Genomic DNA, 25,365 nt, shown 5'->3' with positions numbered 1-25,365 from the left:
CAATGTGACAATGCAAGTTAAAAAAAAACCTTTGGCTTCTTTTTGTATTGCTAAAAAGGACGGGTGGCTGCTGTAGCTCAAAACCTATCCTGGAAGGATTTTCGTTCATCTTGAGCAAACCCTTCATTTTCTGTAAGGGCACACCATTTTGGGGAACCACAAGTCTTGGAATGTATATGAACGCTCTTAACCTTTCTTATATAATGCACAGAAGCTGGTTTTAGCTCTAAGCAGTGTATCCTCTTGTAGCCCAGTGCCCTGAAGTGCACGTGTGCATGTATGTGTCTGTGCCCATCTGTGTGATCATCTATCAATATACAGAGCTGCCCACTGGAAACCATGCTTCAATAATGCCAAACCTGCAATGGCCAAGGTCTGGAAATTGAAAAATCTACATGACTTCATGCCTAATGTGGCCATGATGCAATTTTCAGTGAGGTATTTATGTAACTATTTTTTTGCCAGATGCTTCATTTATTATTTGTGCAGGATTAATTGATTTCTTTGAACAGGTGATTGTACAAACCCTACCACTGCTGCCATCTAAGACCACCAGTTCTGTCACAAGCCTCTCATTACTTTGGAGCTTTAAATTGTCCCTCATGCTAGTAGTAGCTTATGCATTAGAAGGGCTGCTGCTGTTGGTGCTGTTGCACCCTGGCATTCCAGCACTTCCCCATGCCCATATCTCTAACCTGTAATTGCCCCCACTTATTTCTGGTGGGTTTTATAATCCAGCTCTTCACCTAGCAAAGAGGAGTTCTGTTTCTTCAGCCACAGAGCTGAGCATTAACTGTGATCAGACACCGTAGAGTGCCTGAGGCTTATCAGGAATTCCAAGACTTGGAGATATGATTTGACATTAAAGTGAAGGTAAATGGATGGAGCATCAAAGTTTAAGAAAGTTCTTTCTGAGGATATTTTGAACTGTTGTCACTTCTGCTGATATCCTTCATCATAAAGCAGCATATTTTGGATTCAGGTATGTTTTCCCAATCCAGCTGGTGACTTTATAAGGTGGTTTTCAGAGAGAGCTGGGGCTGAGCAGCAGGAGCAGACAGGGAACTTCCACAGGCTCATGGCACCCAGCAAAGCCAGGGAGGTTCAGCTGTAGCACAGCATCACAAGTGAGAGTCTGCACTGCTGCTCTCTCACCCAATCTGACACCTGAGTGACTCCTCCTTGATAATTTTGACTCTACAAAGGAGTTTATTTGGGCAGCTATAAATCCATGAGAATGATAATTGTCCTTTATGTCCTCTTTTCCCTTTTTCTTTCCATATTTTGTTTAAGCATTTTTAGCAGAACGTAGCTGATGTAGTAACCAAACTCTAAACAGGTTTATGGAGGGCTTGGCTCTGCTCCCAAGGTGCCAGCCACAGCTGGTGAATACTCATGTCTTTACAGACTCTTGGGGCTCCAAAGATGCAAAGTGAACCAGGATGAGTGGGAATTCCTGCTGGTATCTCGATTGTCTGCATCAGAGGAGACCCTACAACAGGGAAAACCAGGAATCTCCAGTGAGGATGATGCATGACTGTGGCCTTTCTGCTGCTCAGCAAGGCTGGAGAGGACAGTGGTAGCTGGCAGCACTGTGCCAGTGCCATCCTTGCCTTAGATTTGTGTGGGGCTGGGGGCACACTGCCTGCCCATTGCCAGGGCTCAGCTCACTTGCAGCAATCTGTTCAGCAGCAGGAACTCCATGACTCCCATTGTCTCCTCAGATGACAAACCAGCAAAATGCTTTGGGGCAGCAGTGCCCAATTTTTCAGCTCTGCCAACTTTCTGCACGTCTCAGAAAGCAGCATTGTTATCTTTATTTTTTAATCCAAAGTGGCAACACACGAGGGGTTTGCTGGTTACTTTGGACAGCTTTCAGATATGTGGCAGGCATGGAAAGCACAAGAACTGCTACCCCAAAGCACTTGATGCTGCTGCTCCTTCAGGAGGAGCTGGGAACAAGTTGGTGTCTCCTGCAAACTCCCTTGTGACCATTTCTAGTACAATACTGTAAGATGACTCTTTTTCCTGCCCCAGTGATATGAGCAGTGTGAAACACTGTCTTGAGGACAGAAAAAGAGAATAAACACGTTCCCCTTGTGCATTCAAAACCCTCCGTGGCTGCAGTTATTGAGCTTCCTACCAGTGCCCTCTGAAGGGTCCTCTTCTGTTAGTTTGGCAGCAACATGACACCTTGCATCCAAATTAGATCCCTGACTAGACCCAGAGGAAATTATAAAACTGGGGTTTGTCAGCAAGATATAATGGAAGTTCCCATCTTCCATCAGGATGGTGTGGCAGGGAGGGGTTGACATTTGTCACCCCTGGTTCCTCATGGACCTGGGGAGGGTTTGGCTGCTCACCCAGCCCACAAGCCTGGTGTGAGGGACAGGCAGCAGCTGCTGGCTTCAGACTGAGCCGCAGGAACAAGCACTGTGCCAGGTGGTGGATGTTGGAGATGTGCTGCACCCAGTGCCTTTGCAGCCCCCAGTAGCCCAAGCCAGGCACAGTGCCCGAGGTGCCAGGCAAAGGCTGCTCCTCACCCTTGTGGCTGGAGGTTCTAATTTCCCCCGTTAGTTAATGAAGTGATGACTCCTGACAACAGCAGCAGTACATCTGTCAGAAGAGCAGATCAAAGCCACCCATGGAGCTGCAGACAAATACCAGCAGGGATGACCCAGAGCCTTCCTCTGCACCAGTGACAGGCAGGAGCAATGACTTCACTGTGAAACCAGCCCTGGGTCCGTGCAGCCAAGTGACCCAGCCTAACGCTGAGCCAGAGCTTTCCTCTGCGCTTCTTCCCTGCTCAGGGCTTCCAGAGGATGATGCCAGCCTTCCCTGGGTTTGTTTTTCTGCTGAGAGGCTTGCTCAGCACAGCCCTGCTGCTCGTGCTCATCGTTACTGTGCAATCTGCAGATGCTATCTGGGCAGGTTGGGGCAGGACGAGCCTGGGGCTGCTGTGGGTGTGCTGCAGCCCGGCTGTGCAGTGGAGATGTCACGGATCATTTGGGAGGATGTGAGGATGTGTGAAGAGTCACTGACAGCCACCTCTTCCTGCCCAGCTTGCAGCCAAACCTGAGCTGCTCTGGGCTGTCCAGGTGTCCTGAAGCACACCCAGCTCTATTAACTGCTAACACCTTCTCTACACAGAAGAGCTGAGGAAATGTAAGAAAATACAGAGCAAATCAGCCAAAGATGTGTCAAAGGCCAGCTGCCCCTGCTCTGTCAGCATCTACCAGCTGCAGTTCAGGCTCTAAATGGAGCTCTGATGCCTGGGGGTTCAGATACTGTGTGCTTGGGAAGGTTCCTGTAACTCCCAGACAATGAATGATGTGGTCCCCCCTAAAACCCAATTTTATATCCTCATGAAGATCCAGAAGAGGCAGCTCTGGTCCCTCTGAACCTCATAAAAGGTTGTTTGCTCTCCACAGATCTCTGTGTCTGATGTTATTCATGCTGCTATAAAAGGAGTAATATACAAACTATATCTTGAAGTCAAAACACAAGGTTGCAATCTTCTATGACATCTGGTTCTTCCAAACACAGCCCCTGAAGCCCTGTGATGGAAAGAGGGTCCTCGTCTACATTTACCAAAAATAGAAACCCAAAATGAATTCTATCTGTCATTGCTGGAGGGAAATAAAGAAAAATGTAGCTTCAGTGAACGGTAAAGGCTCAAAAACAAGAATTGAATCCACAAAAAACTCCTGCCAGAGTAAAAAACAAGATCTTAAGCACATGAGCAAATATGTTTTGGGGCATGAATCATGGTGTCTTCCCTTTTTGTCAGCTTCTTTGGGTTTGGGGATTTTTTTGCTTTGGGTTTTTTGGGGAGTTTTTCTTTGGTTTTTTGCAGGTGTATTTAATTACAGTCCCAGGATATGATGAAACATTTAGTGATTTGGTGTAAGTTCAGATGCCACAAGTGGTGTTAGCAGGTAGGTGCTGTGCACATCCTGGAAAATCCATGTCTCAAGCTGAAAATTCAGAGTCATCACCTCAGCATGTCAACCACAGAAAATCCAGAACACATACACAATTGCACTTAAATTACATGGGGGAACTCTGATGTCTTTAATTTTACCTTTGCATGAGCACACTGCAGGATTCTGAGCTAGAATTCATTGGTTTCTACATCTTTAGTTTCTTGCATGTGTAAATACATACAAACACACACTTTTTCCATGGACAAACCCTTGAGATGTGCCAAGGGCTGCTTGTGCCATGGGAGCATCAGCATCCATGCACAGCCCTTTATTTGGTGCCTGGACCATGTTCATGACAACATCTGAGTGCCTTAGAAGAAAACCATCAATTGCCATGTGGTTTCTTCCTTCTTTGTATCTTGTGACTGCACTTTGGTGCTTTGGTTATTATAGTTTCCATCTCTGCCTACTTGGCATGTTTTAGTGCTGGTGTCTGTGTAAGCCCATATATTACCCATGCTATATATTTGGTTTTTTGTTTGTTTGTTTAGAAGCTACAGTGTCCAGGGATTACCTTTGTGTTCCCTTCAGCTCTCATTGTGAAGGTGAGACTATTCAGCAAAGGCATTTGTCATCAAAGGGCACTTTGGAGCCTCAAAAACACAGTGGTTTTCATACAAAGGCTTTATTGTCACCAGGTTGGTTTGCAGGAGGATGTCAGAGCAGCACAGGAGCTGCAGAGCCTCGCTGACACCCTCCAGTTTGTCCCTGGGATTTGTGGAGCCCAGAAATAAAAACAGGAAATGTGCTATGGTTTCAATGGCTGTAAATAGTGCCTGTCCCCAGGCTGTGACATCCCTCCCAGGCAGCACACATTAACTATATCACAGATCTCATCTCCCTGCCTAATCCCCCCTCTGCAGCCCCACAGTCCTAACACTGTGCTGTTCTGCACAGTGATGTTCCCAATTCTCCCAGCCTCTGCCTGGTGGCACTGGTGGCACTGGTGGCACTGGTCCCACCCTCCTGGCTTGGTGTCTCAGCACATTTCATTTCCTCCCCTTCACCTGCCAGGCCACAGAGAAAGTGCCACCCTCCCCAGAAGCTGGCTGTGTCACCTGCGTGTCCCCAGGGCCACCAGGGCGTCAGGCAGCCGGGAGTGCCCGAGCCAGCAGGGACACAGAGGCACCAAGCGAGCCCAGGGAGTGGCTCTCACCCAGATTTGGGGTTGTGGGTGCTGCCCTCCATGCCCCCCTGCATGAGGCTGGACCCTCTTTGCCCACCCTGTGCCTCTGTCATGCTGGGGGCATGACCCCGCACATCTCCGTGCTCCATGGGAAGCTGGATGTCATGTCTGAATTGTGTTTGTTTCCTCCTTTAGCTGAAGTTGCTGTGGGGAGTAAATCCCTGTGATTATCAGGATAATAACCCCATTTCACCTCATCAGTGCTAGATCCAGCCAGGGGCCTGTCTACCTTCCAAAGGAAAAACAAATGGAAAAATGTTTCAGCAAGTGAAGAAAGAAATTACAGAGGGAGAGGAAGGGAGAGGAAGGGAGGGGAAGGGAGGGGAAGGGAAGGGAAGGGAAGGGAAGGGAAGGGAAGGGAAGGGAAGGGAAGGGAAGGGAAGGGAAGGGAAGGGAAGGGAAGGGAAGGGAAGGGAAGGGAAGGGAAGGGAAGGGAAGGGAAGGGAAGGGAAGGGAAGGGAAGGGAAGGGAAGGGAAGGGAAGGGAATATCCAGAGTTGTTATAATTAATGCCAATAAACTTTTGGGAAGGATGTACAGCTCTTCACCTCGGGGTTTAAGCCAAGTTGAAGAGATGGAGGGACTTGGTCCTAGAAGAGGGGAGTTGAGGCAGATTACCTCACTGTCTGGCTGTGACTGTTGCCCTGTGCCTCCCCAAACCAGGGAGTTGTGCTCTGTATGTGGCAAGGCACAGGGTTTGGGACCCTGGGGTGGCTCCAGGGCCATCTCCTGTCCCTCTTGGCCAGCTGTGCCACAGAACAGGTGATATTTATCAGTCCATAGGAGGGAGGGATGGGGGAGCTCTCCCAGCTCCATGGAACAAAACCCAGCAGGGTCCTATCCATCCTTATGCCATGATGGGATGCAGAGCAGCTCTCCCACAGCAGCCTGTGCTCGGGCTGTCCCTGCCAGTCCCTGGTGGGACTCGGTGGGAGGCTGCTGTGCCCTGGTCCCTGGAGCCAGGGATCCTGGCAGGGGCCACCAAGGGGGGCAGTTACAGTTTAACTCAGCCAGACCACAGAACCCGCTGCTGGGAGTGCCTGTCTAATGATTAAAGGGCTAAATGAGGAGACCTGAACTCTCTGTGCTCTCCCCAGCCCTGCTGCCAGCTTAGATGGAGACAGGAAAGCCAGGCAGCTGCCAGGTCAGCCTGGTTACTGCTGCATCCTTTAAACCCCAGGGTCTTCACAAGGCTTCTTGTTATTTCATCTCTTGGTTTTCTGATCCCAGTAAGTGGCTTGGCTCACCCCTTGCACTGTGGAGGAAGAGCATGGAGTGGCAAGGAGGAGAACTGGAGCCATGGGAGAGCCATCCCCTGGCTCCACGCCATGGACCTCAGCAGCTCCAGACACTGAACCCCTGGATGGGTTCCCAGGTCTGTGATGGAGGACCAGGAGGGCAAGCTGGACAGAGTAGCCACTGAATGTGGAGAGGTAGCCTGGCCCTGCAAGGGCTGCACATGTCAGCCAGCATTGCAGGCTGTCTCCATCTGACCTCTGGAGCAGACCCCCAGCCAGCAGGACCATCCAGAAGATCAATTCCAGGGACCCTACTAGTGATCACTGAGGTAAGGAAAGGTGTTTGCACATCACATAGTTGCTGCATTCCCTTTGTGTCCTGTGCTGGCAGAAGGGAAGAGAATACTTGGAGATGTCCACCTCTAAAGGCAGCATCTTCTGCCTATCCCACAGGATGACCAGTGACCAGCCCTTGTCTGGCTCCTGTCTTTTCTCAGCAGGGTGTCCCTGAGTCCAGGATGGATTTTTTCTTGGTGATGTCAAGCCAGATGAATCCTGGTTTAATTGACCGTGAGTGAAATCGTGCTTTGATGGTTAATGTTATACTTGGGGCTGGGAAAACTACTGCAAAATCATGGCAATTAGAGCTGGAAATGATTCAAGTCATCTAATGTATTTCCTCTCTCCCCCCTCGCTGTCTCTCCCTGCTGCAGGGGCTGTGACATCTCCCCTGCATTGTCAGGTCCTGCCTCTTGACTCGAGGAGTGGAGCATCCATGTGTCCCTGGGCAGACAATTCCATCCTTTTGAAAGACGTCAACTTGAGAAAATGTTTCAGAAGTTTAGCCTATATTTCCTTTTGTGGAGTGCCACAGATTCTCAGGTCATGAGCTTTATGCCCCAAGGAAACTGGCTGCTTCCCACGAGGGCAGGGGCCGGGAACGAGGCGATGCTTTCCTGTGTTTGCAGGGGCAGGTAGAGAATTTGGGGGTGGGTCAATGAAGGTTTTCACACCTGCAAGGCAGGTCAGATCAGGTAGCTTGTCTGGAATGAGCTCTCCTTTGGCAGGAGCTCAAGATTGCATTTTTCCCCCATTTCTGCAAATTCTACCTTGGCTCATAACAATCTCACTGCTGGAAATGTGTCCAGTTCCTCACAAATTCACTTCCTTTCACTAGCTTCTACTACTGGTAGTAATCCCAGCACAGGGATTGTCCCCACCAGTGGTAAAGGACAATAAAAGGTCCACATCAATTAAAGAAGCACAGTGAACATTTCTCCTCCTTGAAAGCTGTCCCAGCATAGGCATCATCTCTGCCTCAGCTCTATCCTGGATGCTGAGAGCACACAGGATCAGCTGAGCAGGGGGAAGATGATTGTGCAGGTGCAACAGGGATGGAAGAAACTTCCCAAGAGATCAGAACTTATGAGTACCACAGAACTGCTAGACTGAGCTATACCTGCCTTAAGAGAAGTTGGAGCCACATGGCTGAGTTTCTAGTGATAAGGTGTCCTGCCTCTCAATATATTCTGCAGGGTCCTGCCCTTAGCTGAGAGGGATTTATATTCCTTAATACATTTTAAATTGCTCTCCTCCTCTGCAGGGTAAGCTTAGTATTTCCATCTGAGCACTTCCCCAGCCTCTTCCTGGTCACTGCTAGCAGAGATCAGTGAGGGGAGAGACACAAGATCCCCTGCTGTAGTAGAAGAGGAGCATGAGGACAGTTGGAGCCATAGGAATGTTCCAGTGAGATGAAGAGGAATAGAACAGCTTGTGCTGTCCAGGGAGCTGCATGGGTTAAGATGCTTTTTGCAATGGTGCAGATGGAACATCTTCCCAGGGTGTGCTATGCAGTGTCTCCCACCAATATTAGTCACATCCCAGACTCTAGTCATGAACTGGAGTCCACATCCTGCCCAGATCCAGTTGTGGAGGCTGCCCATTATTGCATCAGCAAGGCTTAATCATATGGGAATGTGTAAAGAGCACATGGACAACACCTTTGGCAGCTGAGAGGAGACAGGAGCCCCTCCTTACTGGCAGCTGGTGGCCCCCTACCAACACCTAGTAAAGATCACTCTGGCTGAATACAAGTGCCCTTCTCTTACCTGCCTTACTCTGTAGATGGAGGAATAGCTTCAGTGGACAAAAACTATGGAGTGACATCCACAGGATGTTGTTTTGGGGGAGGATAAATCAATATCATGGGAGAGACTAGGATAAAAGAAGGCAATCACCTTTTTTCCTTCCAGGAAGAAAACAAAGAAAGTTCAGCAGAGAGGACACAGTAAGGTCAAGCAATTGATGGTCTCCTGTCATCACCCACCCACACCAACACCGTGACCAACTCATTCTGTGGGGATTTTTGTCCTCAGCAGTGGCAGCACTGCCAAGGCATTCCCCTTGTGACACAGACATCTGAGATGGGCCATGCACCTCGTTCCTGCTGGCTCAGGACACTTCACCTCTCCTCAAGCCCTGCCAGGCCAGCTGGGAAATCACTCCCACCCAGTTTTGGAGATGCACACCCCAGCTGTCCCTCCTGCCCTTCCTGGCACTTAACAAGCCCTGACACACACGTATGTATCTCTTAATGGCCCTTCTCATCCCACCATAGCAGGAGTGGAGACATCAAGGATGGATTACAGCTACAGGAATTCCCATCTTGCTCATGGACTATGCTGAGACCAGCATGGTATTTCAATAACCTGGTTTATTTTTGGAATAATCTCCACGGCCCACAGCTGAGGATTTTAAGGAACACTTATATCCAGTGCTGCCCATCCACCTCTGCTGGTGGTCCAGCAGCTCTGCCTTCCCCATCTGCTCCCTCTAACCCTGATGTAAGACACCATCCCAGGGTGTGAAGCAGTGCCAGCCCCAAGAGGATTCCCATGAGGATGGATGAGGATCTCTGACCTGCTGTGGCCAGCTGTCCCTTGTAGCACCAAAAGTGGAAAAGCACGTTACTCTACAGACCAAGCAATTTGTTACCAAGCCTCAGTTCTGTGCCACTCCCCTTCACACCTCCAGGTCCCCAGGAGGGGTCCCTGCTGTTTGCTGGCTGCCCAGAGCACACCCTGCCTCTCCTCTGTGCAGCTTTAATGTGCAAGTTAGAAGTTGGACAGACAAGCAGGGAACAGCAGCCCATATGGCAAACAGGCTTTACCTCAGAGCAAAAAAGCTGGCACCTAAAAGTTCCTGCAGCCAGCTGCAATTTCAAGACATCCTTCGCCCTCTAATTAGTTGGCATTTGCTGTACCAACTATTATCTTTCTGGTTACACAGCACTGAGGACAATGGCTCCTTATTTCCTGCCACCAACACTGGGTTACTATTTACCTCTAGCTGTACCTCCTCTATCTCCTATTCCATTAAAAGAAAGTATCATTAATGGCTGCAGTGATGGGAAACACTGGCACAGTTGGTCATAAATTAAGACAGCTGGAGCCTTCAATTACATATAATGAGTAGCCTGTATTCAAACACTTACCTGCTCCTCTAAAAATGTATTTCCACTCTGAACCCAAATGGATGCTCAGAGCTGTTTGGAACAAGATGCTTGTGTCAGGGTGGGTGTCTCAGGCTGCATTTTGTCTCAAGCCAGTACAAATTCGAGGAATTCCAGGGGGCCAAATGCCTCCCCGAGGTAATTCCATTTGGATCCTTCTATGTGTGAATCCGTGTACGAGTAGGAGCAGAAGGTGCTCTTTGCACCGTGTGTGAAGCTCTGCAGCTCCTGCTGTGTGGGGGCTTTGGATGCCCCTGGTTAGGGCCCAGAGATGCTGGACACAACAAGTGTAACTTCTGGCTGCTGCAGAGCTGCCACCGAGCTCGGAGACCAGGCGTGTAAATCCCGTCTCTGTGCACGGAGCTGCCCAGCAGTCCCGGGGGTTGGCACCGCCTGCAGTCACACCAAAAGAAATTCGCGGCGATCCTGCTAATGCCTGTGCAGCTACTGCTGCTTCTGCCAGGAAAAGTGAGAACGGGATCTGGCTGCGAATCTGTGAAGTTTTATGGGAAGGAAGGTGGGGGACAGCCCCCAGTGTGATTCCTGGTGTTGCAGGCGAGGGATGGATGTGCTTGTTGAGTGCCAGCCCCATCAAGAGCTTCAAGCACCGTCTCCTGAGCCAAACTTGGCTAGTCTATTTCAACAGCATCCCCGAACTTTGCCGGTCTATTTCAACAACATCCCGAACCGTGCCAGTCTATTTCAACAACATCCCGAACCGGGCTAGTTTATTTCAACAGCATCCCCGACCGGGCCCTGCCTCCTTCGCACCTTCGCTGCCAGCCAGCCGCCCACCCGCACTGGGAGGCAGATGGCAGAAATCCCTGCTGAGATGAAGCAGTGGGTCACCGGGTCAAAAGCCCTCCGTGCGCTGGCGGGGGCCAGGAGCGCCGCTGCCCGTACCGGAGGGGTTTTGGCTCCCAGCACGTTGTCTCCCGGGCCGGGAGCCACACGAGCTGGGTGCTCGGAGCTCTCCGGGACGCTGATACCGGCGGGACCGGACAGCCGGGGAGGGATGCGCAGGAAGCGACACGCGTGTCCGAGCATCCCGCGGGGAGGGAGCCAGCCCGGCGGCACGGGCGGCGTTCTGTCCCCACGGCCAGCACGGCCCCCGACGGCCGCGGGCCCCGTTTCGCCCCGGGCCAGCCCGGCCGGCCCCCGGGTCGCCCCGCGCCGGAGCGGCGGTGCCCGCGGCGGGGCGGGCGCAGGGCGCGGGGGGCGGGCCGGGGCGGGGGGAGGCGGGGCGGAGGCGGCCGGAGCCCCCGGGATCCGCCGGCACCTCCCGGGCCCGGCACTCGCCGCCGCCGCCAGCTCGGGCCGGGAGCCGCGCTCGGTGCCGCCGCCGCCGGAGCCCAGCGCGGCCCGGGGAGCGCAGCGCCGGCAGCGTGTCCCCGCTCCCTCCGGCAGCGGCCAGGGGCTCGGCCCGGCGGCGGCCCCGGGGCAGGTGCGTCCCCTCGCGGTCTGCGGCCGAGCGGGACGCGCAGCCCCGCGCCCAGCGCGGGCTCCCCTCACCTGCGGCCGCCGCCCGGGAGATGCAGGTAGGAGGCGGCCCCGGCCCGCGGGAGGAGGCGGGAGGTGCTGGGGCGCTGCGGACCCCCGGGCTCGGCTCGTCCCGTCCCGGCCCCGTGCGGCCCCCGAGGGGGCGGGAGGCGGCGCGGGCGGGACCGGGGCTCTGCCGCTTCCCGCAGCCCGGGAGCCGCGGCCGCGCTTTGCCGCCCGATCCCGGCAGGAGCCCCGGGAGCGGCGGGATCGCCGTGCCGGAGCAGCCCCGGTGGCGGGCAGGGTTCGTCGGGGGCCGAGCCGCTCCCCGGTGAGCCCGGAGCGGAGCGCGGGGCCGGGCCGATGGCGGGGCCGCCCTCGGTGTGACCGCGGTGTGCGGGGATGCTGCTGGGGCGGCGGGCGCTGTGCTGGTGACACAGATGTTCCTCGGGCATGGCAGACTGGAGTTCGACAAACAGATGTTACTCCGGTGAGGTGGAGCGCGGGGATTTTACTGTCAGACGAGGAGGATCCTCTCCCCGGGCGTGAGCACAGCGGCTTCCCTGGGAGCAGACACACAGTCCTTGTCACTCCTGTGCTGTGTGTGCCCGCACGAACCGTGGGATGTGGGGGGAAAGGGTCCCTGTGCTCTTGGAAGCACAGGAGAGAAGTGAAAGTGTGCCCGGTTTTACAGTACCAGGGCATGAGCATCCCAGCTGTGTCTGGGACAGACACGCTCTTCTATGAAACTTGGTTTTTCTTCTGGGAATTGTGGTGCAATACTTCCCTTAGTGGTATGGGTGAAACAGCTTCCCCACAGGCATTTTGTGTGCTCTGGTGCACTTTGTTGCCCTGTGTTTTTGATAGTTTTCCTCTGCCATCCGGGTGAGTGTCCCTGTAAGTCTCTGTCCAACTTTCACCTATGTCTTAATGCGTTCCTGGCTGCCCTACAGTGTGTCACCATCATCATCATCATCATCATCATCATCATCATCATCACTCTTGCATTGCTGCCTGCCCCCACATACTCACCTGTTCACCTTTGGGGTTGGGGTTTTTTGTGACAGAGCTGTTTCTTACACCTTTACTGGTACTTAAGCTCTTACTTCAATTTCTTCATAGCCAAAACCTTGGGTGTGCACCTGCACATTTCCAGTGTAATCTTCTCTGCTCCACATCACCTGCACACGAGGACTGTGTGCATCAATGCTTGCTTATCTGCCTAGCTGTGGAGGGCTCTTTTTTGGTGCCCTTTGAGGCTTTTGTGCCACTCAGCATTGGACACACACAAAGTCTCTTTCTCCTTTGCCCTCATCTTTGTCCATCTGCCTGGAGCATGCACATCTGCAGTGCCTCCCCCACCTTCCCCACATCACACCAGTGCTCAGGGTGAGCCTGGCATGGCCCTTCCTTCCCACATTTGCAGCTGGGCATCAACACCTGAGTTGAAGGGACCCCTTTTTCTGCTGATGCCTGTCTTGTGTCACACAGGTGCAGGTGTAAATGGAGAACCAAGCTGGGTACATGCTCTTTGTCCCAAAAGAGAAAGAAGTGGGCTTTCACAAGGCTGGCAGGAGAGAGATATTCTCCTCCTAAACCAATGCCCTGTGCATGGACACCTGGGTTTAGCCAAGGTGAAGGTTGTGCTGTGCAGGAATTCAGGTGGAATGTTTTCCACCCCAAGCATCTAGTGTATGGGATGAGCTGCCAGTGAGGGTCAGGAGGCAGAGCTGGGGGAGTGTGTGGCCCCATTCCAGCCTTGTGTTTCCTCTGCTCACAGGCTCCATTGCTCACTCATGTTTCTGTGCCCAGGGATCTCTGCAGCAAATCCCTTCCCTCTGGAAAGGAGTCCCTCCAGGCTCTTTCAATATTAGCACACCTCTCAGGAGCTGTAAGCAGCCCCTGTGTCCCTTCCTTGCCTCTGATGCATGGACATTGAAAATGTCCTTCCACATGTGGCTGATCTCTGTTTAGGAAGGCTGAAACTGAAGTTGTGGCTGCAGGTTCCCAGCCCTGAGAAGTCTTCTTTCTCAGCCCTTTCCCTCCCAGTCTGCCAGAATTCATTATATCCGTTGGAAAAAAAGGTAGAAATGTGGAAAGAGCTGGGTCTAGAAAGTTGGGAGTCCTATGTTTTAAAGAAAAATTAACATTCTTGTATAGTGAAGTCTCCAGGAGCTTTTTCTTTTAGAAAGAGATCAAATACTGTGTAATTTAAAGTTACCTTTGAGCTATTTGTCCTTTTCTCTAGCCCAGTGGGCCCCTCTGTTTCTGGACTGCTTCACATCTTGAGTCTTTTGTCCTGAAGTTGTTGGGTTTGGGTTTCAAGGCACACAGGGAAACCAACTCTTTTCTGAAAACTGCATGATTGCTCATTTAAATGAATATAAATTGTTTCTATTCATAAGATTTTTTTTTTTTTCCTAGCAGCTGATCAAAGTTCGAGTGAAAACCATTTCATCATTTCCAGATAAATTTGGACACACACGCACGCTGAGCACTTCAGAGAGACTTTTAAACAAAGTGCTTGTAAAATCAGGATGTGGACAGCCAAGGCATGTTATGTAAGACAGGGCAGTCTGTGGTTTGATTCCACTTTTGCATAGAAAGGGAGCTTTGCTTCCTGGGAGAAGGCACACAGACTATTTAAACTGAAGACAGCACAGAGAGGGCTCAGGAGAGTTTCTCCTAGACTAAGAAAAAGTCCTTTTCTAACGGGAGATTTAAGGAATGAGGACTTGGGCAGCATTTCAGAAGGAACATTAAGATGTAGCATGGTGTGAAAGTAGCTGGTGCTCAGAGAGCTTTCTAATTCTATAGGAGGACTTAAGGCATGTGGTTGGGCATTCAAGCTCTGTTAGAAACAGGCAGTGTTTTAACAGCAGGGTGATTAACCCTCAGAACAAACGACCAAGGCAGCATTTGCTTCTCCAGCTCTTAAAACCTTCCAACAAGGACGGGCTGTCTCTTTGGAAGGCATGTTTTACTGAAGTGCAAGTTCTTGGACTCACTGCAGAGACAACTGGCTGGGGCTGTACAGACTGAATAAGATGAGAGCAGACCCTGGGATCTACTGCCCCCTTCCAAGCTTTGCCTTAGGACTGGGTTAAGCTCAGGCAAGCCTTGCTGTGTGAAAGTGGAGCTGCAGGGTCCCTGGGGCAGGTGCTCACTGGGTGCTGCAGCTCTCCAGAGTGGGGATGCTGTCCCTGCCCTGTGACTGCACACTGCCCATTGCCCATGGCTGCAGTGTGTCTGTCTGTGGGGATGGATCCTTGTCCTTGGAGCTGCAAAACAGGCACTGAGCTCTCTGGGGGTTGCAGGCAGGGCTGGGGCAGGTGCTGTGTGTCCCCTCCAGTTCAGGGGGTCTGGAGATGACTTGAGCTTCAGAGGCTGGCTGAGTTTGCAAGACTAACTCCTTGTTTTCAGTTCTTTTACTCTTTTTTTCCACTCTGAAAGGGAGCTCAAAAGGGCTCTAACACCCCAATGGCCACACTGATGCTGCTTGGGTTTCCCTTGGTGCATTTCCTTGGTGAGATCCCTTTTTGTGTCCCTTTTGCAAATCCCCAGGATTTGCACCTTTCCTTACTCTGCAGTGTCCTCCATGCTTCTCTCAGCAGCTCTCCTGCTTGCTGGGGATGCTGCCAGGCAGGAAGATGCTCGGAGCAAATACTGGGGTGAAGGTGCCCACAGAGTTGTGTGCTCCCAGCCCACTGGCCCCAGCAGCCCTGTTTGAGGTGCCTCAGCACCCCAGCAGCCTTTGAAGGGCTGTCCCCAGGGGCTGGCCAGGCAGACACCAGGGCTGTGTGAACCCCAGCTCTTCCCCTCGGAATGTTTACCTGTCTAAATTTAACTCCCCAGCCAGTTTCATCCCTGCTAAGCCGACCTGTTCTCTTGTGGCTGGGCTGTGGCTCTGGCTGCTGCTGCTGCATTTCCTGGCTCCTGGGGCTGGTGGTTTGCTGCTCTCTCCCTCTCCTCAGCGGATGCTGGCTCTTTCAAGGTCCTGGGCAAGCCAGTTATCCCTCTCGTAGGTTTTATTTTTAAATCTGGTTGCACGGCGCTCAGGACTGGAGGGTCCCTTGTCCTCTCATCTCTGAGTGTTTATTCTGCAGCAGGCTTCAGGAAATCTCCCCTTGTCCCACTGTAGCCCACAGTTTTCCTCCCTGGCTGAGGCTGCTCCTGGAGACCAGGAATGAGTTTCTCCCTGGCCAGCTCTGAAGGGACAGTGCCTCTTTCTGCTCCTGTAGGGATCCAGCACTGGGGAAGCAGGAAGTGATTCCCTGCAGAGGCATCTTCCTTATTTCACTTTGTTCAGAGCTGGGCATCCCCAAGCTGGATTTTGTGTGAGTCTGCTTGAGAAGTGGGTGGTGTGCCCCTCATCTTCAGAGAAGGAGGAGGAGAGAGGGAGAAGCAGAGGAAAGGGAGTGCTGCTGTTTCTGTCAGGCTGGATAGAATTTGCTTTCTTTAGGATTTCTGAGTTTGGGGCAGTAAATGTGGCCCAACCTGGCAGTTTTCTCCATCTAAATAAAACCATTGGGATGAAACCATTAGTGTCCTGCATAACCCTGCAAGGGACCCCTGACTGATCTCTCTTTCCAGGCATGCCTGCAGCTAATGCTGTGGTCTGCCACATGAGAGAGATGGTTTTGAGTCCTGGCCTCCTCTGCCCCTCTTTGAGCTAACCCGGTGGCCTGGGGTTTATACTCTCATATTCAGAGCAAAGGTAACCCAGGCCAGGGCTTTCAGGAGTGCTGATTTGGGGTGTTCAGCTCTAAATGCTGTCAAAGGTCCTGTTTTTCCCTGAGGTTCAGCTATTTCGGATACTTGGGCATTCTTGAGTAGTCTGGACTTGATTACTCCAAGTGACTAGTCCATTCTGCAAAGGTTCATCTTGGCCTCTGGAGCAGAACAGAATGAGGTGAATTGATGCAGAATGTACCAGGGATACCCAAATGGAGTGAATTTTCCTGGGAATTGGTCTGTGGCCAGAGAGCTCATGGCACTGCTGCGTGCAGGGATGGGTCAAGAGCTCTTGGTTCCAATTAATTTGTGGTTTTAAGTAGCTTGTGGGAAAGGCTCAAAGGGTTTGATAGTTTTTGTCTTAGGAGAAGAAAACCAGAACAACATTTTGTGTCTTTATACGTAGAGAGAGATGTGAACACATACGAAGTTTAAGTCTTGGTTTGTTTGAAGGATTTGAGGGAAAATAAAATTTCTGCAAACTCCCATCTCGGTTGGAGGTGAGGGAGACTCAAGTGGTTGGGTGGAACATGTGTTTCAGATTTGTTTTTGTCCATCACTGAGGGCAGAGAGTTAACAAAAGTCACAGGAATACTAATATTTCAGTGGTCTCTCTAAATTTGTCTTCCCTTTCCAGTTGTTCTGTATTTAGCTTTTTGGCTGGTTTGGGACCATTGTTTAACTGAGTCCTGAAGCATTGTAGCACCTCTGTTATGGACAAGTTGGAGCTGTAAAGCAAATTAAATGAGAATCTCCCTTGCTTAGCTGGAAAACCTTTCTGAGCTTTTGTTATGTATCACAGTGTCGAGAGAGACATATGAGCCCAAGCATGTCTTCATTAATGGAACATTTTTCAGAAAAAATAATTTTGTGTCTGTCGAGTTCATTGCTCCCTGAGGTGTTCCTGAGTACTTCAAAATTGCCTCCAATCATAATAAATTGATACTGTACAAAAGAAAATTAAGTTCTTCCCCCCCCCTCTATTTTTGCAGCTCGACCAATTCTCCAGGTTTCTTTATTTTATTCTATGGCCCAGATTTGTTAATAGTTACTGTAAATACTGGTCCTGACAACATATCAGGGTTTTGTTTAGTAAATACTTTGCCATTATCATTTCTGTGTCACAGCTGAGAAGTGTCCTGTGTTTGTAATCACTGTCAATTTTGCCCAGATTTGCATCTCATAAAACTACACTGAGATGATGCAGATATTCATGGGCTTGGCCCATAATTCTTTATGGAAGTTTCTGGTTTTAGACCAGAATGTCAGCTCTTTCTCCCACGTGTGGTGGGCACAAACCAGGTTTGTCAGCAACATCTGCAGCCTTGTGGGTGGCTGCAGCTGTTATTCACCTGTGGAGATTTCACAGCCTGGGGTACAGGTAGAGTGGAGTGAGAGCTCCTGTGAATTATGACCAATTACCTGTTCCAATTTCTCTTCTGTTTTTATAACTATTCCCCATTTCCACCTATTCTTAACTAGCTGCTTGGGAGTTCTGCCAGTGTTTAAAATGAACTTCCAATAATTTTTTTTATGAATGGCAAGGAGGTTTTTCAGCTGGGTAAGATTGCTAAGTGTAGCTCTGGCTGTATTCCCTTTTTACTGAAGCTGCACAGGCTCTTTCAGCATCTCTGCTGTTTTCCAGGGAGCCTGCTGGAAGGCTCAAAAGTTCTCCTCCACAGCATGCTGAGGAGATGTAGGGGTCTGTATTTCTGCACAACAACACTTGTACCCCAGTATAAAACCCCATTGCAGGTAACAACCCAAACTTTTATCTACAAGACACATACAAACTTCTTTATCTTCCAAGAAAATGGTGCCAGTTAGGTCAGACTCACACTCCAGGAACAATTTACTGTCTGAGTCTGGCTGCTTGTGTTAGACAAGCCATAGCACATGAAAGAAGGGGAGCCACAGCATTTTCTGTGGGCACAGCTGTGACCATCTTTGTCAGCACAGCTGACACTGTGGTGTTTGGAGGAGTGTGTATTTATTTTTTTTTTCTTCATTTCTTGAACTAAAAAAAGTTTTGTGGGGTAACCTTGAAAGTCTGGATGAGACTCTACTTAGAGAGGCCAGGTAATGCTTTCAAGTCAAGCATAAAACCAAGTTAGAAGCAATAGGAATAGCAGTTAAGTTTACACAGAGTTAATTTGTGCTGCCTAAGCCTTACATTAGCTTATGGACAAGGCTGAACTAGGAAATGTGTTTTAAATACTTTAGAGAGAAAGTTCTGTCAGTTTGTTGCTGCTTTTGGTGAACCTGGGTGAGATCTGAGCTGGCAAACCTCGTGCTTGGTGCAGTCCATGCCCAGCTGAGCAGGTGGAAGTGGCCACCACAGGATGGAGCAGGCATGGAAAGCTTCCCTGTTACCTCTACAATTCCTGCACCTCCCTGAGGCAGCAAGGAATATGACCCTCTTTCTTCCCAGCTGGTTCAGTAACTCATTCTTCCTCCTGGTAGAAGAGGTGGTGATGCTCACAAAACCCAAATCCTTTGTCCACAGCCAGGGAAGGATTATCCAGCAGAGCTGTGAGCAAGAGGATGTGTGTTCTGGGAGCTGGAGCAGGGGTGGGATCCAGTCCTGTGGAAATTGTGGCTCATTGATACCTTGGGACAGGTGTCAGAGGCTGCCATGGGGGTGGTCACAGCTTCCTAAACTCAACGTGGGATTGAAAGAGCTCCAAAGCAACACCCATACCCAACAGACTGACATCCACAAAGTCCATCAACTCACAGGTGCTGGGCTGATATTAAAAGCTCCAGAACTGTTTGAACATAATCTGTTCTCCATTTGGTTCAGGCAAAAGCTGCTGGTCTGCTCAGTCAACAGCTGTGACTCCACCTAAACACATTTTGCTTTTCCCTTCAGCTGCTCTGTCCACATGTGCACACACCTTTGGCTTTTAATATCAGCATCATCACATCAAATCCCTTGGTGCTGTCACTCCTGCTTTGGCAAGGCTTTCTCTGCCATGCCTCAGCATTGTGCTGGGTGGATCTGCCAGACTCTCCTGATGAGTGGCAATCTGAGGCATTGCATCTGTGACTAGTCCCTGTAAATTGTCCTGCTGTGTCCTTGTCCCATGGGTGTGAGGCAGCAGGTTTTAGGGAAATTCTGCTTTCTGCCATTGTCCCTGCTTCCACAGCAGCCTTTGCCTGGTTGTTCCTGCACAGAGCAGAGTGTGCTGGTAGTTTTACATCTGCCTAAAGGCATCTGCACAGAAATTCTGTGCACTACTGAGGTTGGAGTTAGGCTTTTGTTTGTAGGATTCTGCAAAGGAATAATATTAAATAAGTAATGAGTTTTTAGAGGCATTTAAATTCTTCCAGAGGCCCACTTGCCTTTTCCTCTCCAAGGCTTTGCAAAGCTAAACCTTTGGAGAGAGATGTGTAATCTTGGATGCTGATGAAGAGGAGATGCTTTGGAGGGCATCCAGAAGTATCTGCAGACCCCACTCCTCATCTGTGTGCAAAGTGAGTTTCTGTTTGCTGCTCCTCTGACACCTGGGACCATTTCCCTGAATTAAAATAGCTAATTACTCTGTAATAGTTCAGGTTCCTAAGAAAGCCTGGTGCAGGTGTATTCCTGGACTTCTGTAAGGAATCTCCAGTGTGGATAAACTCAGTGCAGATGTCCATATGCCTGAAGCAAATGTCCAATGCTCAGGCAGCACAACAAACAAACACAGAGCTGGTAAAATGAAAAAAAGCTCCCAGAAGAAAGCATGGTTTGATCTAAATTGAAATTTTCAGAAGAAAAACATGCTTTTCTGTAGTGATGTTTCAAAACCTCATGATTTCTGTTTCCAATTGACATTTCGACTTAAATGTCATTTCATGTTGAAATCCAGGACGAGAGTTTAAATTTCAGGTCAACACCCCAAAACCTCTCATTTTGGATCCACATTTCATTTTCACAGAATCACAGAGTAACAGGTTGGAAGGGACATCAAGAATCATCTGATCCAGCCTTTCTTGGCAAAAGCACAAAGTCTGAAGAAGATGGCCCAGCACTGTGTCCAGCAAATCTTAAAAGTGTCCAGTGTGGGGAATCCACCACTTCCCTAGGGAGATTATTCCAATGGCTGATTGTTTCCATTGTGCAAAATTTTCCTTTTCTGCCCAGCTGGATTCTCCCCAGGAGTAACTTGTACCCTGTATCTTTTCCATGTGGCTCCTTGTAAGAAGGGAGTCTCAATTTTCTTTGTAGCCACCATTTAAATGCTGGAACATGGTGATAAGATCTCCCCTAAGCCTTCTTTTCTCAAGGCCCTCTTCACTGGCAGGCTTCTCACTCCTTTGGTCATCTTTGTGGCTCTTCTCTGGACCCTCTCCAGCCTCTCCACATCTTTGTTTTTTTGGGTTTTTTTTGCACAGCAAGGACCAAAATGGAAGACAGGATTCCTATGTTTGTACAGTGCTGGTAAATAGAGAAAATTCTGCTAAAACATTTCGAATGTTTTGTTTCTATCAATAATGTCTTCCTTCCCACCCCTGCATTTTCAAATCAAGAGCATTTGGAATTGTTCATGCTAAGAAATAGTGTAATATTTGGACCTTTCATCCCTATTTGGGATGCAGGCAGATGCTGAAATCCCAGCCCTTCCTTGGGGAACTGAGATTCTATTCTCTGACCAGATCCACAAAAGTAAATTTCCACTGGTTTTGTTGGCTGGCTACTTCAATGCTTTGTCAGTGATGGCTTGTAATTCAGTGCAGATTGAACCCATGGTGTGTCCACATGGCTGGAGAGGCTGAGGGCAGTTAATCTTTCTTGCTCTGTGTTGTGCTTTCAAATTTATATCCAGATTTCTTTCCGAAGAAAAGTTTCCTTCCGACCCAGCATTTGGTAATACACGTTCCATGCACAAATGAGGATCCTGGTGCTCTCCCAGCCTGGCTACAAGCTGTTCTATGAAATCAGGATGTTTTAAAGTTTCAGACAGTTTCTTGGTTGCCTATTGTTTGCAATCTCCCAGCCTGCCATATATCTTTGTCCTCAGAAGTTACTTTTCCCCCTTCCCACCATTGTGGGGAGGTTTTTCCTGCCGGGCTCTGTGCAGTGGTGTCTGTGAAGCAGTTTTATGGTATTCCCCAGAAACATGCTTTTGTCAGGCTGCCTCAAAGCATCATCCAGGGAAAAGCCTCTGAAGCAAGAAATGTCCTTTTCTGTCTGGCTTTGAGGTGTTATCTCCCCTCTTCCCAAATGCAATTGGCTCCATCTGCATCCCTAAGCTGTTTTGTTTGGAGCGAGGAGAGCTCAGAAAATCAAGGGAGGCCACACACATAAACAACTGTGTGTGAAATCAATTAATCTAAATGAGCAGGAGACTTGTTCTTGAAGGAGAGAAGCCTGTTCTCACAGAAACTCCCATGGGTATGGTGGGGCTATTAGAAACATTAAATCACTAGTGATGAGCTAGGTGAGTACATTAACCTTTTTGGCCAATATTTAGAGGAAGAGTGGTGTTTGTGTGTGAAGAGCTCAACGTGCTCTTTGTATTTTAACAATTTTTTCATTATGGATTACAGTGGTAGCATGCCAGAGCAGACACTGCTGAAGGGACCTGAATTTTGACATCTTAACTTCAAATATTTGCATCATAAATTTGGTTCCAAGCATTGCACTCACCCAGTCAGGGATGAAAAGATCATTATTATTAACCTGTCATTCTTATGTGCTTGGGTGACATTGTCAGTGATCCAGACACAATCTATAGGACAGGAATTACTTGCAGGATTTTTTAAAAATAATTTTTTTACCTCTTATTAGAGAACAATCTTCCATTGCTTTTTAAAGTCGGATAAGAAAAAGAGGTTTCCTCAGCTCTCCTGCAGGAGGAGGGTTATTCACTTCTCAGCACTTCTCTGCTGTGGGGTGCCCAGGGGCCAGTGATTGCAATCATATCCCAGTCTCACTCTTTAAATCATAGCCTCCTCTCCTGGCTGTCTGGGGCAGAGATAACAGAGGCAGAAAGCTGTGCTTGGCCTCTCTTGCTGAGGGAAGGACATGGCTGTAGGGCTGAGGAGAGCACTGGAGGGGAAAGGAGTGAAAGTCTGGGAGACAGCCACTCCACTCTGGCATTGTCACAGGAGAGGATGAGGCAGTGCAAGGCTGAGAAATCAAAGGTCTCTGTGCTTGTAGTGTCATATAGACATTAAAGTTTTATCATGGCCACAAATCTTACCCTTTCCTCCCTTTTGGGGATGAGGAAAAGAATGAGAGAAATGGTTTTGTGTTTTGCTCTGAGGGCTCCTTAAGGACTCATGCTGTGCTCGGGCCAGCTCAGAACTCCAAGTTCATCCTTTGGGGTGAGAGTTTCCCCAGGATTTGAACTAAAGCCAGCCCTGTTAGGCAAAGCTGCCTAAAGAGGTCCTGATAGGACACTCCTGTTCACTCAGCTTTGGCATGTTTTGCTGTGATTTCATGGTTCATTTCTGGATCATTTTCCTCATTTGAGACATCTTTTATGACCAAGTGTGTAATTTCTTCATCTGAGGCCAGGAGATTGCCCCATCTGGAAACCAAGAGGATGCCCTGTTCCTTCTGGAGAAGGTGGACAGCCCTCCTGTAGCTTTCTGGCTGGAAACATCTCTGGTTCATCACCTCCTACACCCACTGCTGCCAAAGCCCTGCCTGGTGGGTGCTTCTGAGCAGCCACTGCCTTCTGATCACAATAATTTGGTCTGTTTGTTATCTGATTTGATAGAAATCAGAGGTTGAGGAGGAGATCACTTCCCAGGGCCCCTGAGGGTAAAACCTCAGCTTCCTAGAGCTGCATTTATTTTCTAACCCTCCCACAGCCCTGGGGTGATCCCCTGGAAGCCTCTTGAGGTGTCTTCTGGCATACACCAAGTCATTTGCAAGTTAGTTGTCTCCACACCTCTGAAATTCCTCTCCCTTGGGCACTTTCCTACATCCCAGAAGCAACCAATGTGCTTCTTCAGGCACCTCAGTGTCACTGTTCAAGGCTTGTTTTCCTCATTTCACATCCATGAAGGGAGATTCCATGTTCACTGGAGTGATGCTCGTGTGATGTTTGCACCATTTTCTTTCACAAGCCTCTGGGGAAAGGGTAGATGCTGTTTTTTTCTGACTCTCAGATGGAAATACATAGAACACCCAACAATACAAATAAATCAAACTGCTAATTTCCAGGACCTAATTACAGCTGTTGGGTTTGCTGCCTGACCTGAAAATAAAACTGCTCTTGCGAGGTTTCCTTGTTTTGGGGTTTTGCTTGTTTGTTTATGTTCAACAAAGCAAGTGAACAAGAGCCACACTCCTGAGTAGAAGAGGATGGTTTGCCTGGCTTGTTTCCCTGTGTTCCTGGCTGGCTTCTGCTCAGCCAGTTGTGCCCCACACTGTGCTTTGGGAGGGGCATTCTGGGCTAAATATATCTGTACTGCCTGTGAAATGCAGTATGGGGTGCTGCGTCATTTGGTGGAGTTTACTTGGAAACTAAGGTGGGAAGCCAGCTTTTATTTTCAGCCTTGGGTCAGATGCATTGGTCACTTGTCTCACCCACATTTTTAGTCTTGATCAGGAGTTTTTTGTCCTTGAAAGACAGACATAAAACCAGCTCTCCAAATAAAAAGCCAAGCTCATTGCAGTGACAAACCATATTGGGGCAACCGTATTTTTCTTGCTCAGTAACCAGATTTACAATCTGAGAGCTTGTTCAGATGGATTACCTTGAAAGCAGCAGTGAAAGTCATAGCTCAAATATCATGGCTTAATGAGCAGAGGAGCTGCAAGCTCTAAATATATCAGAAGAGCCCCAGCACTGGCACTGTGCTGACAACTGGAGACCTTGGGCTTTCTCTGGAGATGGAACAGAAATGTATCCCTCCACAAAATGTGTGAGGAACAGATGCAGCTTGGTGACTAAACAGGGCTTGGGTTTTGCATTTTCTAGTTCTGCTTTTTGGCTTGTCTTCCTCTGCTAGTGCAATGGGAGTGATTTAGGAAAAAGGAGGATATTCCTGGGGTTGGAGGTGCCCAGGGGTGGACAGCCCACCTGAGCTCGCTGTCATCTCCAAAAAGCAGCAGGGAGAGTGTGGCTGCATTGGTGACATGGATCTGCTGGGGCTCTGAGGGACATACTCAGGCACAGGAATGGGTGGAAACCCCTGGTGTTCCTCCATGAGCTCTCCAGGGTCACCTGCCTGCACATCTGACATGCTGCAGTCACATCTCTGGCAGCTGAATGTGTTTTCCAGTCTTCTCCTTTATGCCAGTCTAAGTGAGAGGAATGCCAGTATTGCTATATGATCATCCTACTGCAAAAAGGAGGTGAGAAAACTCTTCAGTGTAAGATTTTACGTTTATCTAGGAGTTAGTTGCTGGGGATTAATTTCTGTCTCGTGCTTTGTAGTGCCTAGCACATAGAGGCCCCCAAATATTCCTGCAGACCAAAGCCACACAGCTTTGCTGGCAGAGATCTGGTGCCACACTGGGGTCCTGGTCTAAAATGAGAGATCTGAAGGCTCTGGGATATGCATCCCATGCATAGAAAGGGGTCCAGATTTCATTTGGAGGATTCAGTTGTGAGAGTGAGGGCTGGGAGCTGAGATTTACAGGGTTAACCCAGCCTCTGGGACTTCTCTTGAGCCTGAGTGTCTCCTTTCCTTAGTGAGCTTCACCTGGGCACTGATACCTGTGAGCAGCAGAGACTGCAGAGGATTGCAATTGCCATTTAAACCAGCCCAGGGGTGGTTTATCCTCTCTGTTACTCAGGAGTGTGAGAGAGCAGAGCAGTACTTCTTTTTTTTTTAGCTTCATTTGTGGGCTCTGTGTCTGGTCCTGCTGTTTTGACTGTCCACGGTTCCTAGGAAGGGGGTAAGTAGCTGAATATTGGCAGATATTGTAAAAGTTTGGTAGCTTTCTATCTCCTTGAGTTGCTTGTACTTTATTGCTTGGTGCCTTACAGCATGTTGCAGCTGCTGTATGAAATGCTGTGGGTGCAGAGTTAATATTCATGGCTTTTAATATTAATGGTTTTTGTTTAATTTTTATGCATTGTTTGACAATGGTAGTCTGCAGGATGTGTCAAAAAGATGCCTCTGTTAGGTGAGGAAGTGCTGCATGGCAGTGTGTGTCTCACTTCAGATTGTTAATTAAGCCACAGTAACATGCAATTAACCATTCAAAAATCAGTGTTGCTCCTGTGTGAGGTTTGCTCCCTCTCTTCTTTTCCCCTCAAGCCCTTCTCCCTGTGGCTGTCAT

General features: G+C 49.4%; 1 protein-coding gene across 3 annotated transcripts in view; it reads left to right on the top strand.

Annotated features, from left to right (window-relative positions):
- The first annotated feature begins 11,161 nt into the window (after window positions 1-11,161).
- WNT5B (Wnt family member 5B) overlaps window positions 11,162-25,365 on the top strand; it is a 64,783-nt gene continuing 50,579 nt past the window's right edge. The window contains exons 1-2 of one of the 3 annotated variants that reach the window (XM_079303765.1): window positions 24,365-24,432; window positions 24,916-24,978. Coding sequence is in view for 1 of the 3 variants with exons in the window: in XM_079303764.1 (XP_079159890.1) it covers window positions 11,453-11,458 (6 nt within the window). In the remaining 2 variants the exon portion in view is untranslated. Of the gene's footprint in view, window positions 11,459-24,305; window positions 24,433-24,915; window positions 24,979-25,365 lie in introns of those variants that run through there. The other 2 variants (XM_079303764.1, XM_079303766.1) reach the window with 2 other exon arrangements.

The sequence above is a fragment of the Erithacus rubecula genome (assembly GCF_903797595.1).
Source record: "Erithacus rubecula genome assembly, chromosome: 4".
Classification (NCBI taxonomy): Eukaryota; Metazoa; Chordata; class Aves; order Passeriformes; family Muscicapidae; genus Erithacus; species Erithacus rubecula.
This window is presented reverse-complemented; position numbering and strand designations above follow the sequence as displayed.